Source organism: Habropoda laboriosa, unplaced genomic scaffold (assembly GCF_001263275.1).
Source record: "Habropoda laboriosa isolate 0110345459 unplaced genomic scaffold, ASM126327v1 scaffold90, whole genome shotgun sequence".
Classification (NCBI taxonomy): Eukaryota; Metazoa; Arthropoda; class Insecta; order Hymenoptera; family Apidae; genus Habropoda; species Habropoda laboriosa.
This window is the reverse complement of record NW_017100218.1, coordinates 915,069-934,720: the sequence shown is the minus strand read 5'-3', so window position 1 is coordinate 934,720 and position 19,652 is coordinate 915,069. Positions and strand designations below refer to the sequence as shown.

The 19,652-nt window shown below is 44.1% G+C and overlaps 1 protein-coding gene across 1 annotated transcript in view; it reads left to right on the top strand.

Moving 5' to 3' along the window:
* LOC108570937 (dystrophin) overlaps nucleotides 1-19,652 on the top strand; it is a 517,829-nt gene that overhangs the window by 440,425 nt on the left and 57,752 nt on the right. Inside the window, exons 38-39 of the mRNA XM_017932876.1 lie at nucleotides 4,930-5,053; nucleotides 12,486-12,652. Of these exons, the coding sequence (XP_017788365.1) occupies nucleotides 4,930-5,053; nucleotides 12,486-12,652 (291 nt within the window). The remainder of the gene's footprint in view (nucleotides 1-4,929; nucleotides 5,054-12,485; nucleotides 12,653-19,652) is intronic.

The window sequence follows — 19,652 nt, the reverse complement described above, 5'->3', positions numbered from 1 at the left end:
CGCAAAGAATTGTATGCATACCAGAGCCCATCTCAAAGCGTAATGTATTCCACGTGAATATCAGTTAGTTCGGTTCCTACACGGACGAAGGGTTGGACGGCGGACACAAACGGAAGCCCGAGCAAAAAGATGGCAGTAGCGTACACGTGGCACGAACAATAAGCGAGTTTCGGGTATATACGTGACGCGGCTGTGTCGCATCAGCGATGCATGAAATTCAAATATCGTTCTTTAAAGCGCACTGTCCTCGGTTCTTTTGCCCAGCCGACATTTCAAACGTTTTCGACGCCTCCGCGATGTCGTTTGCGACGTGACAACATGCAGCTGCGACACGTGCGACGTCTGTACACTGTACACAGGTCTCCGAGATGCTCGAGACGTGAAAACGTCTCGTTCGAGCAGTTGTTGAACGAGCTGCTGGAAATCTCGTTGCAAACGAGACGTCTCAGATGTATACACGTGTATAATTGTTTACCAGGTTGTTTACGATCGGACTTGCCTTCTCTCGTTCGTCGAGATTTCGTTTCACACTTTTAACTCGATCGCGCTTGGATCTGTTCGGAGAGATGGAAGAAGCAAGGGGTTTCGCGGAGAATTCCGCGACGTTTAGGATATTTCACGGGGACGAACGAATAATTTTAAGTTGCAGGAGTAACTGCACACCGCGAGAAAACCCAAGGGGAACGCAAATGCAGCCGACTAATGACCATGCCAGGAGTAAATCCAACAGAACTCTCTCCGTGCTACCGGGATAGTAGTTTAACAATATAGTGGGCAACGTAATGCCGGAATTTCTGCGGAATGGCTCTACGAACGGGGTTCTAATTCGCACGCAAATAATTGCGCATAAACGAGCGATGCGACGCAATAATTTATGCAAATTATGAGGCGTCACCTGCCGCGGTGTCCCGGTGTAAGACTCTTGCGGCCCCCCGCGAATAGATCGCTTTCACGCCCGCTGGAATGTGTCTTGTTTTGAAGGATTAATGGAAACTGTGTTCATTGTGCTGAAAATTTAGAATCTCCCCGCGGGGGTTTGTGTTGATAAACGTTGCTTCGTTAAATTCTTTGCAGTTTAACGCTGTTTCGTTGTTCGAGACTGAAGACGAAACATCGGTGCAGACTATATTTTTAAAAAAGGAACATTCAATTTTTATTTTTTTTTTTTGAATCTTCATCACTTTATCACTAGTACGGTGCAAAATATTTACATTGCACCAATATTAGCGTAGACTACATTTAAAGAAAAAGTGGAAAATACAATTAACTCCCAAGCGTTTCCCCATTATTTATTTTTTTTTAAATCTTCATCACTAGTACGGTGCAAAATATTTACATTGCACCAATATTAGCGTAGACTACATTTAAAGAAAAAGTGGAAAACACAATTAACTCACAAGCACTTCCCCATTTCTACGTACATTTTTATTTTTATTTATTTAACGTCATTATCACGCGTAAAGTGTAAAATGTTTACACGGCACCAATATTATCACACCTATTCCATTTACATTGTAGCACGCAACCTAAGCCATTCATACTTCACCGTGCACCCAGCCACATTGTAACCTACACCACGTACTCTACTTCATTCACGGTACACCATGAACCTTGCACTCTGCACCATCTACCCCGGTTCCATTCATAATACACCATGCACCCTGCACCCCATACCGCGTACATATACTCTATTCCACTCACACTGTGCACCCTGTCCCATTCGCCGTGCACTATGCACCATGCATTATCGGCCACGCAGCATTCATTATACACTATTCATTAAGTGCGACGTATAATGCACGATACATTATGCACCGTGCACTGTACGCCATTCGATACTTTATACGGCATAATTCATCCGCTGAAATTGACAATAGACAAACGATCAAACAGAATTCCTCGATAACCGATCGTATCAATAAAACAATTAATCTCGCACACGCACAGTTTACATTCCAAAAAGAGCTTCGAGTAACAAATACATAATACATTATTACCTCGCGATATATTACATCACGGAGAGATGTCACGTGCTGGAATTTGCGCCCGTGAATCGAATTCATTAGACGATGGGAGAATATCGATAGGCGCGTGCGTGTGTTCTCCACGCAGCGGCGGCTCGTTTTATCGCGCCATATTCGTGCGTGAAATCGAAACGGGCAACGCGAATGTTGCATACGTAAAACGCGGTTTCCTCGTAAACGGGTCGTCGCCGTTTCGACGTAACGATGGCTCTACCTCCGAATCGCACGAGCTCTCTCTCTCTCTCTCTCGCGTCGGCTTAACGCGAAATCGATCGAAAGCCCGGAGAGCCGGGGCAAAAAGGAAGGGCCACGCGGAGAAACGGCCGCGAAACGACGATTATCGCGGCGGGGGAATTGATTCGAACGAGTGTTTCGATCGGGGGCCCGAACCGTTCGCCTAACCGTTCCGGCAAATTGGAATTCCTTTAATTACCCATATTTCCCGAATTATTGAGAATTAATTGAATGTGCCCATCTGGGGCAAATTTGGACGTTGCTGTTTTACGCGTCCTTTATTTTATCGCGCTGCAGATTTTTCTTTGCTTTTTTTTTCCGTGGGAAATATGCTACGTCGAGTATTGGTAGATTTGTGCGGTAATTAGAGGGATATCGAGAATTTTCATTCGCAGAGTGAGCCGATTTAAGAATAATCTGTGGTAGAATTACACTCTGTTGTGTTAATTTTCAAAATTTAACACTTTACCGACCGGTAGCCTATTAATCAGCTTTTTGCCGCCAACGCTTACCGACCGGTAACCTATTAATCGTTTTTTTTACCGCCGACGCTTACCGACCGGTAGTCTATTAATTCGGTCAAAGTTTATTTAACATTTCTATAGGTATAAGAAAAAGAGCATATATTCCCGCGCGATAGCCTAGAGTCTAAATAGAGTCGGTGTCAATCTGTGGCCGAGTGAGCGGTCGGATGTGCGTAGGATGATCAACCGCTACCGGTCGGTAAAGTGTTAATTATTCGGCTTAAATTTCAAGAAAATTGAGCAACGTTTAATTAAATGTCACGAAGACACTCCGATCGACACTTACTTAATCGCGACGATGGTGAAATTTGCATTGATTTAAATAGCTACAAATTTGGTCCATTTTCTTCGGTTACCATTTCTACACGAAAAGTGTGTTACATTGAGTATTATCAAATTTATGTGAATTCCACGAAGAATTTTAATTCACAGTGTCACTCGAATCGACAAAAGTCCCTGGTACAATTAGCCATTAGAAAGTTGCGCAACGTTCAGCTAAACGACGCGAATAATGCGCGATTGACACGTATTCAATCGTACGACGATGGTGAAATTCAGATTGGCCTGAGAGAATAAGTTTAAGTGGCTATAAAGTTGGCCCATTTTCTTCGGTTATCTCCGAGATTCAGACGGTGAAACGTCAACGTTGAATTCACGCGAGTTAGAAGAGCGAAGCGCGATCGTAACGCTTTTTAACGATTTCACAGATACACGAAAAGGGGTAGTAGTACGTTGCTCTTCTCCACGAGGAAGATCCTTAACGTGGACCATAGGCAACGGCGATTCCTCTCCTCGCTGAATACGTTATTGCCAAGCACGCTCCGTAATTAACCCGTCATTCCGATAACCAATTCGATAAGACGATTATCTCGACGTGGCCAATTAGAAAACGTCTGGTGGCTGAATTGAATGAACGAGGCTTTTAGTTGCTCATAAATCGACCTTATTTCACGGTGGAGTGAAATCTGCCTACAATATCACTCCCGCGCAAACTCGCCCCTTTAACTGCTACTGCGAATCCAAATTGCGAAACGTCCCGTTAAGAACGAATTAGAAGAAATTACGCGACAAAAGTGTGCGTATAGAATGAAAAGAAGCTCGTTATAGTTGTAAAATATGGACCGCAATTCACCTCGCGATAAATACCAGCGTTTCATTCTTATGAGCGATTAATTTACACACCTACGGCAACCTTTATATACCCGTGGCTGGCGTGAGCTCGTTAAATAAATTTTTAACGCGTGAAAAAGTGTTTGAAAGAAGGAAAAGTGACGGTGGAGATTCGAAAGAAAAGCCTGGTGATCCGTGTGCGCGTACAGGAATTTCGCATCGGCCGAAATAATTCCGCGAGAGACCAAGCGAGAGGGAGAGAGAAAGCTGGTTTAAACCAGCGCTAATAACGCGCCGTTTCATCATCAGCCTTCCGAATGCTGAAGGGCTGGTGCTCTGTGTTGCTCGCAACAACGAAAGTAGGTGAATTATTCCGGCCCGTTTGAAAGGATCTCGCGCGCTCGTCGAAAGATCTCCTCCCGCTCCCGGTTTTCCGTCGTCGTCGTCGTCGGTCCGGCGCGAAACGCGCAAAAATACGGAAATACAAGGCGGCGGGAGCGGAAAAGAGCCGGAAGGAAAGGAGGCCGTGTTACACGACAGGGTTGAAAGAAGAAGAAAAAATCGTCGGATGGTTCTTCTCGTTCTTCAGCGTTGAAGAAGGGAGGACTGTGAGAAACACAGCGTGGAGAGAAAAAAAAAGCGTGTCTCGGTGTCTAAATTTCTCTCTCTCTCTCTCTCGTAAGAGATAATCTCATTAACGAGAAGTCGTCAGACGATGCGATATCGTGAAAGCTCCGCGCGTTATGTTTTTATTTTCTCTACTTTTCTTCCTTCGTTGGCCACTCGTGGAGGAGCAACGTAGACGATATCCTGCTAGGTATCTTGTCAAACGAAATTACGGATGCACGCGTCGAGATGAAGACGACGTCGATGGCTGTGCACGTCGTCGACGTCGCCCCGTTTAAAGCCACGCGAATTAGCCTACTTATCCTGCTAGACGTTACAAGGCGAGCCAGTTTGCCCGAGAGGCTTGTCAAGAAGCTCGAATATTTTTCTGCCGGTGGTCTCACGTGGACACGTTCTCTTGTACGTTCCAGGACGATCATCGCGGCTTCAGGAGGCAGCTGGAGGACAAACGACCGATCGTCGAGAACAACCTGCTGAGCGGACGACAGTACATCGCCAATGAACCACCGCTGTCGGACACGTCGGATTCTGAAGGTAAGTTTGTGGTTTTTGTGTTGAAGAAATTTACGTCGTAAGGTAGCAAAAAGATGTAATATCGTGCAGAATTTATCAGTCTCGTAAATTAAGAGCAAAGCTAAAATTGGCGACGGGATTCTTCAAAGTAACGGGTTGATATCAAGAAAATGCCCAAATTCGTTCATTGAGGAATAAAAATTTAATTATTAGGCACGTTACGAAAAGGTACCATGTAGAAACTGAAGGTACAAAAAGTAAAATTAGAATTGACGACAGGATTTTTCAAAGCAAAGGGTTAATATCGCGAAAAAGCCCCAAATTCGTTCGTTGCGGAATAGAAATTCAGTGCCATATAAAAAATTAAGTTGAAAAAATAATATTAGGACTGACGACAGAATTTTTCAAAGCAAAGGCTTAATACGAAGAAAGAAGCAAAGATTCGTTTATCCAGGAATAAAAATTTAGCGAACAGGTGCCGTACAGAAAGAGAAGCTAGAAAAGGTAAAGCTAGAATCGCCGACACGGTGCTTCAAAGTGAAGCGTTAACATAAAAAAAGCACCGGAAATTCGTTTATCGAGAAATAAAAATTTAATCACGCCGGCACGCTGCGATCAGGTGCTACGCAGAGAGCTGCAATTAAGAATGAACGAATTATAAGATGAGATAAATTACGGAAGTTGCGAGGTAATTGAGAAATACGTGACAGTAGAAGGACAAGTATTCCCGTGCAATTATAAAATATTTTCTTAAATGGGACGTGGATTCATTTATGAAAACGCCTTCAGAGAACGTCAAAGCTAATTAGTCTGAAAACGTGCGAATATTTCCCCCATTTTCCTTAAGCATGTCCCCTTTTATATATTTACCAGAGTTGTAATTAGGGCTTGGATCAAGAAACCCCCGGGGAGGCAATATCGAAATATCAAAGTCGCGGCGAGTGGTTGGAAAAATAATTGTGTTGCTTCTAATTAAAATCGAACCCCCACTTTTCCAAACCGTCACCGCCCTTCTCCCCCTGAAAGAAATATGTTTGAACGCTTTACGAGCACTTCCCCGCAGAAATAACCAAGTTCGAAGCGCTTTAATGCTGTTTAAAGACTTCGTAAAGCCGGGTAAAGCTTTGTGAGGCTGGGTTTAACGACCCCAGTCACCGATTTAAATGAAACGTTCGGTAAATGGAGTTAGTTGTCCAGGTGAAACAATTCAACCCTTTCGTCGTGGAAATCGCGGAAACAATCGTGAATTCTTCTGAACGAAAAACAAACTGGAGAATCTAGGTCTAGCAATCGTGTTACACGGAGTAATTCTCATTCGTGAACTACGATAGAATCGTTACACGAATCCCTAGAAGAGGAAGGAAAAAGGAGAGGAATTCGTTGCATCGAAGCGCGATTCACGACGAAAATTGCCGCGCGAACGAACGAAAAAGGTGTGCAGAATCGCGGACGGGGAGTGTTGGTAAGCAGCGCGACGAAAGTTCTCCCGCGAAAGGGGTAAAGAAAAGTCGGCCAAGTACATTCGTTAGTTTCCGCGAAGCCGGCCGGCAACGCGCGACTGAATTCGCCAATAGCGCGCAGGCCTAGTAATTAAGAGGCGCGGCAGAGCTTTCAATTCCAGTAATTCGTGGCATTCTTCTTTCCGTGATTTTTCATACCAATTAGACCCGAGAGAAAAGGGACCAGAAAGGAAGAGGTGGAGGTAGGGGGGTGTGCACCGATCGGCTCGAAGAAGAATTCAGACTTCTCGGTGTAGTAAGTTCGAATGCGGATAAGAAAGACGGAAGAGAGGCTTTCAGGATATTGAGAAGTATGTTCGTTTCAGGGTGCGTTGACCTGTGCTTTGCTTATACCACGCTTCGAATATTACCAGTGAAAACTTGCGCAGCGTGTATGGCCAATAGGTAGAATAAAGTTAGATCGCTCCAGCGTATTCTGAATTATCGTCGAGAAATCTTTATCCTATTTCTTATAGAAACTCCGTCAACTGTCGTAAAAATTCAGAATTCAACGAGAGATTTAGCCGATCCGATCTTCATTTTCTAAATTTTTCCGACTGTTCAGAGATGGTTCTTTCCCCCAATCGATCGTTTATTCGTATTGCTGTTTCACCTGCTCTAAGGCCGTCTTCGAACTCTTGTATTTTCATCGTGTGAAGAAGGGAACCAGAAGAAAAAGTGAAAATGGGGAAAATATCGAACTCCTTTTCGACAGAGCTACGAAATTGGTACGAGAGTATGGTTTTCACCGTGTCTGTTTTGGGGTCAACGTTCAGGATTGAAGGTGGAGAGTGTGGAATGGGCGAGATTGATTAAAGTTGTAGTTTCAAAGGGCGGCTCCTCGCGGGAGTTTGTCGCGGGCGGAATGAAGGGGATTGTTAAGTGGACTGATAAAATACGAGAAGTTTTCTCTTTCGCTTCCTCGTTTTTTCCTCCTTTTACTTAAGCCAACGGGAACAAGAGCGGCCCTTGGAAACGAGCTTCATTCGTTCTTGTCACCGGCTTTCACGTACAATAACCGCGGCGAACGTGTAACCGTGGTCCCTCTTGAATATTTCATTTAGATAATTCCGCCCTCTCGAAAGCGGGATTATTAAGAAACGTGAAACACGAAATTTATGGTTATTTGACCAAGAAGGATTCTTGGTTGGAGTTTCTTGCCGGAAAATCGGAGGATGGGCTCGTATATTAAGCGAAGAAGCAAAGCGTGGCCTGCTGCTTTCGCCGGACTATAATAGACAACGGGCGCCTTTCGTTTTCGTTCTCGTTCGAAACGATATGTGAAACGCGTTCTCCTTGATTCTTCGGTCTATCCGAATTATCTTCGTAGGGAAAATCGTTTTCTCGCTCCTCGAGGGAATCGATTTACCCTCTCATGGGCGCTATTAAACGATGAATAATGCAGTTTCGCGGTAGTCTGGGCGTCGAAACAAAAACTTCCGCGGTCAATGCTAACGAAAGCCACTCGGGGGAACCGCGAGACGGTATCAATCGAGTTACAAGTATCGAACTACATCGAAACTAGCGGAACTTTCCGGGTTTCGAAGAGGCGTCCCGCAGGACATCGAAACTTCCCCAAGTTTCTTCGAGAAATGTTGCTCGTTTTAATATCGACATCCCTTCTATTTAGCATTCCCAAAGAGAAAAAGAATGGAACGTCTGTTTCAGACGTCGAGACAAGTTGCTAGTTCTGCGGTACAAGTTGTAACAGAAGAGAGTTGAGATTATAGATTTCCGTGAGTGAACTGTAATTTTTGGCAGTTTTGTTTCTCCCTAATTTAGCACAGTAGATGGATCATGCTACTTTATACCTGTAGAGTATGAATTTGATGAAAACAGTATCGAGAAGATTCATAATCATCTGAAAACGTGGGTCTAAATGATCCCAACACAAATCTTATATATTTAACCCCTTGACGTATGATTTTTCTACCGACTCGCGTGCAAGAGTTAGGTTATGTTAACTATTCACAGTTTCAGCACTGTATTAGGCATTAAAGACTAAAGTGTTATAGCTTAATTAGATTTAGTAATCCTCACTCTCAGAAATTAAAGCGAAATTCGCAATTAAAATGAATTTCTATCGCATCTCGACCAGAATACGTTTCACGAGTATAACAGGTTGCCATGTTCCAAGGGGTTAATCGAAACACAACGTTCGATTCACGCTGTACAAATCTTACAGCTCTTTCAACTTCTTTACAGAGATCGGAAAATCATGGATGGAAACGCGTGCAGTCTGTTGGCCAGTCACAAATTGCGAATAGCCGGGGACGGATTGTGAGTCGATGTAACGGGGGAGGGGGGGGTTCGATTCGATTTCACGGGCCAAATCCGAGCAGCTGGCCAGGGAACTCGATAACAGGGAGCAGTTGCACGATCTGTGCTGCGATGCGGCGTGTTATATCGGTTGAAATTTATTGACGTTACGACAACGCCCGGGACTGCTCGATGCCGTGCACGTTTCATCGAACGTGACTCCCTGTCGAGTGACTGAAATCGTGCACCGACGTAGCGCCGGTTGTCTTCGCGCAGGAGGCACACTCGATGTTTCAGATCGAATTCAGGGATCTGTGGCTTCACCGACGATCTCTCTCTCTCTCTCAATCTCTCGGTGTCTATCTATCCGCTCTTCTCGTTGATTATCTTACATTGAGCACGGTCGTACGTGTTTCTGCCATGACACCAAGCGTGTTCAACATAACGATCGCGAGCCTCGAACGAATTGCACTTGCTCTTCTTCAGCTCCGCGATTGATGGATAGAGAATTTTCTAGTCATTTGTTACCGCGAGTGGAAAGCGGTTTGATGGATAAACTGTTTGTGCAACGATTTGCCAAGTGCTGTGTGGGATTTTCTCGAGCTTTAGAAAATCGTTTTCCTTCATCTTGGAGCGAGGTGGAAATCTTCTTGCGAGGGAAAAATGTGAGATTGTTAAAGAGAATTTGATAATTTGGAATAATTTGAATTTTGAAAAATATCGATTATCACGGAATTAACTGGAAAGAGTTATTTTCACGATTGGAAGGGTTTTCATGCTTCCTTGGGAAATGAAATATCGCGTGATAGTAAGATCGATAATGGTAATAACGCATTGCATGGAAGCTCGTTAATTGCGAGGCGAAAGAATGGGAGAACAGATATTTTTCATAAATTCCTTGGGCAGTTTGCGAAACGAAAGCCGGGAGAAAGTGGGGCGAGCAAAGAGGATCGGGGGATGAAAGGCGAAGGAGGGAAACGAGTCTGTGGAAGGTAGAAGAAAAAAGAAAAGAAGTGGGGAACTCGAGGGTGTACGTGACTGGAAATCGAATACGGCAACTGTTGAATGGATAGCTTACCGGTGAAGAACACGACCGCCTAATTCGATTCGGTGAAAATAGTTTTTAGGTGTTTTCCACCGTGTAGCCGCGATGTCTCTTTAGCGAGCCACGATCGGCCTGATTCAGACGACGTCTCTACCTGTTTCGACTTCTCAATCGTCTTCCTGGAATACGATTTTCTTACCCACCTGTCGATGTCCGTCGCGGACTCTGTCTTTACTATGCGCGTGGTGTGCCCTAGAACATAGTGCTTGGAGTACGTCCAACTAGACGAATGCGAGAGAATGTGAGAATGAGCTTGAAGTGGAAAATTAGAGAGATCGTTAATTTCAGCTCGGTAGAACAATCTTCAGAAAAATTTCGAAAAAGGTTACGAAATTTAGTAACTAAAATTACAAAATTTCATAATTAAAATTACAAAGTTAGAAAATTAGAAAATTACGAATTTAATTAATTTTTTTTTAATTCCCCGTACTTCTATCGGCTCATTTTTCGTTAAAACAAACTTTCCACCACGGTGACATAAAGTAGAAACGATTCCAAAGCGAAACGCACAGCGAGCATATCTAGGACGAGGCAATAATTTTCTCTTATCGGTAATAGACATCTTTCTGCCTTCGTATCGCCACGCATCACAGCGTGATTTTCTTCTCCCCTTTATCGCGAGTAAACACGAGAAAAAGGATCGAGCAACGTAAAAATCACCAAGATTAGCTTCTCCTTTTTTTTCCCCGCTCCTGTTTCGATACGTCGATCGATGAATCCCCTGGATCGCGGAGCCCCGGTGGTAACTGCGCAGAAACCGAGTGACGGGGTAAAGGGCAGCTGGCACCATAAACATAAATCATCATAACACGCGGCAGATAGGGCATGAACGAGCCAGGTAGCGTTGGTATAGGCGTTATCAATGCTAAACATGCGCATAAAAACTGTCCGGCATGATACGATGCGTGATTCATAGGACAATTAATTCCCAGTGATAGTGCGGCCTAGTCGTCGCGACGCCCATATACGGATACAAACGTGGTAACGTCATTTCTACGCTTCGTTACGTCCTGCGTCCTGCCATCGGGAATGGGAAAAACAAAAAAAAAAGGAGAGAGAGATTTCCACGTTGTACGATAAGCGATCAGATTTGATTCGAAAAACTAGAAATTGAAATAGAATTGAATGTTATTAATTTCCGCGTCAGTTTCCCCTGTACAAATTGATATGTAGCTTTAGGGATGTCGCAGAAATTGGTATGACTCCAGAGAATCATTAATAACAGAGAGCCGTAACGTCGGAGTTAGTAGTATCACGTTTAGTATCTGTAGTAACGGCGATATTGAAATCCATAACCTGAGAATAATGGAAATCGAATTGCGAATCTTGCGATGTTGCAATAATCGTTGTTATTATTGTCTGAATTATTTTCGCTGGTACCGAAAGTAGTAAAAAATTTTTATCTAAGATGATGAACATTTTTTTGTGTATTAATATCTACTTTTTTTTATAATGAAAGGTATATTATAAAATAGCGAGCAAAAAATGGGGATAACTTTAGAGCGACTTAACCCTTTCAGTGCTATTGGCGCTTTGAAAATTTGTTCGCATTGTGTTATTGGGGATTTTTGACGCACTTTTTATTAATTTAAGCCATAATTTTCTCCTCTGCACTTGTTGAGAATCGAACACCGGTTCCCGTTCGATCACCCAAGTCAAGATACACTGGGCGGCGTTCCATAAGAAGATGGGTGACCGCTCCACATCCGTCTCTGGAAAAGCCGTACTGCTGGTTTTATCGGGCTGAAATTTCACACAGACGTTAGTTCCATCCTTACTAACGTCTAGAAATTGTAAAAGTCCAACAGCAAAAATCCTTACCTCGCTCATTCTTCGGCTTGTTCTTCGGTTGGTGGTTTCGATGGAAAGTGGAAACCTGGTCTGATAGGGGTATAAGCTAATAAGCTGAGGCACCCTGAGTCCTTCTAAGGATGACCCACACTAGTTGTTGAGAGTCGAGCAAGCAATGACATCTGAGGGCAGGCAGCGGCAAAATAGTCGCGGTCTTTTGTTTTAGGGCCCTGTGGCCACGTGGCTCGCCTAGACGCGACAGTGTAAAATCTCATGTAGTGCGTTGTATGTCGTCTCATAAAGAATAAAGAATAGTTTAATAAATATGACAACACTCTTCCACGTTGATTCAGTAAGACAAATTTTAAAATGATTAAAAAAGAAATTTTGCGGCCGTTGTGGAACATCTGAGTCTGCCACGCGCGTTGTGCACTAAAATTTACCGCAGCGAAAGGGTTAAAGATGACTTTGAAGAGATTTTTCTTTCACGATCATCGGATGCGTGTCTTAATAATTTTTTTTTACTTTTGACGAAAATAATTTAAATGTCCGTTATAAACGAGACACCCAGTATGCACACAAAAACGAGTAAAAATCTTCTAAAATCTTCTGAAAACTGTCAAGAGGTGAGACCAGATCGAAAAATGTGAAATTTGATTTCCTTGGAAAATCCGTTTAAAAAATTGTAGGAAAGCAAGCTTCTCGTGTAATTACGAGGGACGTGAAATTTGGGAAATCTGTGGCGAACGGTCCCAAAAGCCAGCGAGATATCAGGCTCACGTTTGACGTTCTATTTCAGCCGGAAGAGAATTGGATGGTGATTCGAGGGGCTACAGAAGCGCGGAGGAGCAGGCACGCGAATTGACGCGCAGCATTCGCCGGGAAGTGAACAAACTTTCGGAGCAGTGGAACGCCCTAATCGAACGTAGCGATGCGTGGAAGCGGAAACTCGACGACACCGCTAACGTGAGTACTTTACCCTCCTTTTACCTACACAGAAAGCCACTTACCCTCGAACCGCACTACCCGATATGAATACAAATATTTTGATTCCGTCAAACGTTGTTGGCGGCCACAACCGCTCGAAGAACAGCTCGATTCTAACCGTCGACGTAGATGGCCTCTCGTTTCGATAAAATTGCCCGGCAATTTCGTTACGAAGCTTTTTTTTTGTTTTCGTTTCAAAAGTAAACGAAATTTCTTGTCAGCTGTGTGGAACCTAATTCATCGGTTGATACTTCTACTTTAACCCTTTTGGCACTCGTTTGTTCCACTTGAGTATGGAAGTAAAAATTGACCTCAATTTTGGATTTATTGCAGACGAAATCCGTGGATAAAGTTGACCCAAAATTTCGCTACGAATCTTTTTTTCAAAGTGCTCGAAATTTCTTGTCGTCTTTGTGGAATCTAAACAACCCTTTCGGGACACGTACGTCCCACTTAAAAGTGAAACCGAAAAATTTAATTGGAAGATAAGCAAAGAAGCGAAAAAGAAAACAATTTAGTCGTGAGAAGATTGATACAAAGTTCTTCGAGTAAGCTGCTTAGATGCTCGTTATCTGACAGTGTAGATTCGAATAAAAGTAGCTGTTTCCTGAATAACGAACCTCTTTCGTTTACAATTACGCTGTCACACGCGAATCGACGCGTCTTCTCTTACAAAAGGCAGCATCTCCCCTTACCGAGAGACTTCCGCTAGAATTATTCACGGTTTTGTCGTTGTACTTAACACGCCGCGAAGTTGAAACGCTGCGGCAACGCAAACTTTCGTTTAATAGTATTCGCCTAGTGGGAAGTTTGAATTGCACACTTGCCAGGCGAACGAATACGTTGCGTAGCGATCGTCACACTTAGAAATCCATTTAAACGCCGGAATATTATCGCAACACATTACGCTGAAACGTTTCAGCAACATCTTCGACGCTTCTCAAAAAGAGAATCTCGCAAAAATATCACCGCACCTTCCAAAAAAACAAAAGGAAGGAAAAAGACAAAGCACTACTCCAAACGAAAAGGTATAAATACTTTTCCACCCCTATTCGTGCACAGTGAAATATACAATGAACGTAACTTTAAAAAGTCTCCCACTATCGGTTAAAACTGTCCTAAATCGGTTGAATCGAAAGCACGAAGGCCATACCGCATTGAACAACGCGTTTCAGCCAACACGAGAAGAAAAATATTTGCCGAAACCGGGCCACCGCCGATCGTGGGAAAAACAATGGCTGACGATAATTCTCGGCCGGCGTTCTTCCTCCCTCCACGTAAAAATACAATCAGATTAAACGGTACATCTCGAAGGATAAACAAGTGGATGTAATATTTGAACTTATCGGGTGGTATCAGAAGGAGACACAGAGAGAGAGAGAGAGGGGAAAGAGGGAAAAAGGTGGTTGTGCGGTTCAATTCATCCCTCCCAAACCCTCCTCCGCCTGTCGTATCGCTTTATTATTGCCGGTACAATTTTCTCTATCGCGCGGACGTTCCATTTGTCGAAACGACTTTGTGCCCTGGAGGGAAAGCTAGCTAGAGGTCTGGCTAGCTCTGTGTGTATCGTGGCTGCACGCCGGAAAAGACGCCCTGGTGAAAAAAAGTCTGTGTACCAACCAGCACTGGTAGCAAGCGATTTTTCGTACTTCCACCGAAAGATCCGCCTTCTACACCTAACGACGTCGAAATTCCTCTGGACCGCCCACACCGTTCTTCCCTCCTTTCGCGATACACCGAATTACCTTCGTTCCCCGCGATACGCCTTTAATAGAACCCGGGAAATACGTGATTACCTTCGTCAGCGCGACAACCTGAGTGATTATCGACGCGGCTGCCATTGCTGCGACACGATTTCCAGGGATGCTGCCGGGTTTCTGGGGAAATGTTTGTGTTTTGTGTGCGATGTTGGGAAATTTGGAGTGAAGATAACAAGTTACGTTAGGATATTTAATTATGGAGAAATATCGATAGAAGTTGAATTTTTGGTATTCTGATCTTTCTTTTCACATACTTTGCATGGACGTTAAGTGGAGGAATAATTTTTTTTAATTATTGTGGGGTTTTTGGTATGAAAGAGAGAACGAAAGACGATTGTGCGTGGCGCATTTGTTTATGTTTAGACAATAACGGGTTGTCAAGCCGATCGCGGCGTGTATGAGTGTGTGTGTGGATGCGTGTGTTGGAGAAAAAGAAGAAGAGGACCTGTGTGTGTTTGGCCAGCGAACGAGAAGCATCGAACCGTAAATATTAAGAGAGCGAATTACAGTTTCTGTGACAAATAAGGATAATAATAGTGAACAGCACCGGCGACGCGTGGGGTACTTTTAATTTAACATACGTAAAAGGTAATCAACAAAATCCCACATTGTCGTTCGAATAAACGAACCCGTGAAAATGGCGAATTTCAGATTTCTCCCTTTAAGTCACAGGAATTATTAAGACTCTTTAACAAATAATTATATATGCGAATTTTGCCATTAATTGTTCTAATTTCGAAGTTCTTCGTATAGTACCCCTAAATATACCAAAAGAGTATATATAATAAAAGTAGCAGCGCTGAAAATTGCACCATCGGCGGTCCACATGGTAGAAAACGCATTAAGACAAATTCAACACAGAAGAAACAACACTTTTGTTCGTACAACCCAAAATTGACAGTATTGAAACTAACATTAGCGATAGATCGTTGGTTTTCCCCGACAATCCCCCCGAGAATTACTTGTAATCGGAAAATTTACGAGGCCCTTCTCTAAAAACATCGAAGAACAGTTTGCAAAGAGGCAACAAGCCTTGGTAAATCCCCGGTTCGAAGCATCCCGCCCGAAGCCGGAAGATTTATGACGGTGCGACGGAGGCCGCATTCGCGATGCATCGATAATCGCGTTCGATTCATCTGCCCGCGTCCGGCTCCAACGAAACTGGAAGTGTAAATCGGCCCTACATGGTCGCCGTGGTTTAACGTCGTCGTCGGTGGGACGCGTTTCTTCCCTTTTCCCAACCGCCTCATTCTGCTAACCCCTTCTTCTTCTCTCCCTTCTTCTTTTTCTTCACCGCGTTGAATTCTGATTTCATAAGCGGCTTTACGATTTGCATCTCGCTGCTGCTGCTGACAGAAAGCGAGAGAGAGAGAGTGGGTTGGTCGATGGGATGTCGCCAGTTTCGCGACATCATTCCGCCGGTACAATGGAATTCGTGATGCGTGTACGTAATATCGCCGCTTTTATACGCGTAGCGACGTTAACGCGCTCCGCTCGATAATATCGACGGTGTGACGCGAGTTGCCAACCTGAACCCTTCCTCTCGCATAACGTAATCGCCGCGCGTCCTCCTCCGCATTGCTGTGCAAATCAAACGAAATGTAAGTGTGAAGTATAGACGTTCCGAATTCTCGAAGCTTTTGCGAGGAATATTCTTTTGTTGTTTCCGGATGTACAGGCGTGGACGGGATAATTTATGTGGGTTTTAGAGGAATTGTTCAGCCGAACTCGCGACTCGAATGAATCGTGGGTAAAGAAGGGTTAAGAGCGCTGAAATGAGAGGTTGGCTCGAATGAATTCAATTTGAACGCGAAGAGTGTCGTTGCGCTGGTAATAAATTAGCGCCGTTAGGGCGGTATTACAATAATTGACGTAAGGTGGTAAAAAAGCACGCTGTTGTATAATTGGATACTTGGTTAATTGTACAGAGCTTGCAGCGTGGTGCTTAGTGTACAATCTTTTGCGCGATGCGTGTCTGTGTATGGTGATTGGGTAAATGAGATGTAATTAGAAAATTCTAACGGAAGGAGAAGCAAGGGTGAATGAGGTTTGAGAACTGGAGGAATATAGGAAAAACCTAGAAAAGGAAGAAGAATGGTAGAAATGACTAGGATGCGTCCTGACCTAGTTTTCTGGCAGGAAGGCAATTTTGAAATTACAAATCGAAGAGAATTTCTGCGAGCTGTAAAATTAAATCTGGAAATGTGTTTTCTACGCGTCGTTATGGCATAAATAATTGCTACGAGAAACATGATATTTTAAAACGACGTCATAATTCGTTTCTTAAAATTCTTCGAATTACGACATTACCAAACGATCCTACCGTGAAACTAGTGTTCTCAAGAGCCAACCACGGAGATTCAAACGCATTATTTCCAGCATAGTAGAGCGTCAAAGCGAGTAGAGTCGCGTGGAAAGGTCGGTCGGCTGCTTAACCCGGAACTTAACGAGTTCGACGAAGAAGGTAATAACTTCTTTTCAGCGGTGCTTAAAATAACATCGAGCCCGGCTGACGGAGGAATTCATCTTAATATAATTCGAGTGGGCCTGGCCATTCTCTCTCTCTCTCTTTCTCTCTTGCTCTCTCAGCTTGGCCGTCTTTTCCCTCGAAATCCGCGCGCGCGTATAACTGGTCCTTTGTCGACGACTGGTAAGCTTTCGAACCGGACGAGAAACGAAGAGTCCACTCGAAAACCACCGTTCTTCTCCCTCCTTTCTCTTCATCTGACCTCAACTTCACCACTTTCGAGCTTTCTTTCGCGAAACTTTTACACCGCGAATCTCGTGCATGCACAGTCCCCGAATGAGAGGACCGTTTTTCGTCCTAATTGAAACGAAAATGACATTTTCGCACGATGAAAAACGAACGGTCCAATCTCTCGTGCCTCTTGGCCCACCGCGGCGCACTTACACACAGACAGGGTCAAAGGTTTTATAATTAAAATGGAAAAACGTTTTCCATCGTCCCGCGATACGAGTATTCCACGATAAAAGCTAGCTTTGAGGGTATTTAATTAAAGAGATCGAGTGACTAAATGAACGGGATCCGTTCGGGGGAAGGGCGGAAGGTGTGTTGTTCGAAACAATTAGGGGATGTTTCTGTGGAACGTGTAACTTATAAGGGGTTGTAATTATTTTCGGCAACCTTTCCCGTGCAAATTTATCATACCTATATTTTTTGCGCCTCTGCTGTGCAGTCACAATGAAATATGACAAAAGTAACATAAAACACAAGGTGCAATCGGTGCGAAAATTTGGTAATCTTGAAAGTTCTTATCACACAAGAATATTTCCCTTCGATTATCGCCACAGATGATCTCCCCCTAAACTTTACGGATAAAATTAGCTGTAATTTGCAGGAAGACTTACTCTCCGATCGACTGACCACCTTCAACGAAACGAACGCTCCTCCGTTTGGAACATAATCGGAAACTTTCGAAAGAGGAAGTTCCTCGATGGTTAATGAACGTGAAGCGAGTCTCTTATAATCAATATCCCCCGCTTAGAATTAATATTCCAAGCTTGAACGTCGCGGGAAAAGAAAGTTACGACGCGCGTCGAAAGAGAGACCTCGTCGAAGTTAGAACGAGGGACGGCACAACGGTGGAGCAATTAAAAGTGCATCGAATCAACGATCATTTTAACGATCGTTTGACCGATGCGATATAACCAGGAAAGATCAAAGTTCCCGCGCAATCAGCGGTGGTTGGGCTTCGCGAATGCATAATTCATGAGCGAAACACAATTTAACTTTTAAATTCCAGGTGCTCCGCCAGCCGCGCCTTAATTATCAGCGATCCGGTAATTACGAGCGACACCTTCGCTTTTTCATCCGGCCAGATACCCGTAATATCAATTCGATTCGGTGACTTCGATCGGTGACTTCGATCGGTTCGAAGCGGTTTCGTGAGATTTTCTTTCCTCTTCGATTTTATCCCTCGTTCGAGTGCACGGTCACGCCACGGGCTTAACTTAATCTGATAAGTGTACACGGAAGTTAACAGACGTTGACACGACCCGGGGACAAGTTCTACAAGCTCTCGGAGCACGCGTGAATGCGTGTTCCAGATCGAAAATGGGGATATCGAAGTTTTCGAATGCGTCTCCTCCTACTCCCTCCGCGAACCGTCTGGAATTTATAATCAGGTGAATCCGTACGATCGTGTAATTTATGCGCATGGAATAAGTGAAATGGACAAGAAGTAAGTACGGTAACATGCAGATGTGTCGCAAGAGTTTAACGTCGGTGAGGATAGTTGTGAAAGTCTCATTATATGACGAATACCAGAGTTTTGTAACGGAGTATCGACTGAAAACTGAAACTCGAATGCCTCATCTGTTATTCGATCAGGTTTTTCAGGTTTCAACGGCTGCAGAGGATGACAAGGCGTTAGACGTATCTTTCTTACCAATTAGCACACTCAATTCCTCCCATACACTTTCCCCTTTTTTCTAACTGCACTCCTATTTCTCGTGAAATTAGTTCGTCACATTCGAGACGAACCACGAAGAAAATGAATTGTTGAAAAAACGCCAGGGAATTAAATACACGTCTAATGGTGTTGCTGTTTACTTAACGCTGTTTCCTCTGAAAGCAACCTCGTATTTTTCCGAAGAATCAAGCTCGCGGGATTCTCTTTGCGGAGGTCAGTGGCTCCGACTAAAATACCATCGGAAGCTCTCCTGCCTCTCTGAGAGAAGACCGTCACAGAGGCATAACCCGAACACCATTGCGACCACGTAGAGAGTAACAATGTGCTGTCAGTGAAAGACGCGCAAATAACGTTTTCCAGCGATATTTCCTGTTCGTGTCGAACACGAAGGTAGAGGAGAGGAACGAAGCAGTTGGGTGAAACAAAGGCAACAATGGCGTATACAAGAATTGAAGGCGGGGGATTTGGGAAAAAGCAACGGGCAGATTCGTCGAATACTCTGGAACGAAAGATTATAACAAGTCTCCGGCGGAGAATGGAGGAGAAGGTTGCTCCTTGCGCTTCTTGTCGAAAGGTGCACGCGGCTACAATTGCGAGATAACCCGGTTTCCAGCTGGAAATTAAGCTGAACCGAGCGATCCAGGTTGTCTCGGCTGCGGAATTCGCCTCCGTAGTTAGGTATGCAAAGCAGGAGGCAAGGCAGCAGGAAGCTTGGCCGGCCCCAATCAGAGAATATAGCCGGCAGCAGTTCTGTCCAAATACATGGGCGGCGGGCATACGTTGGCT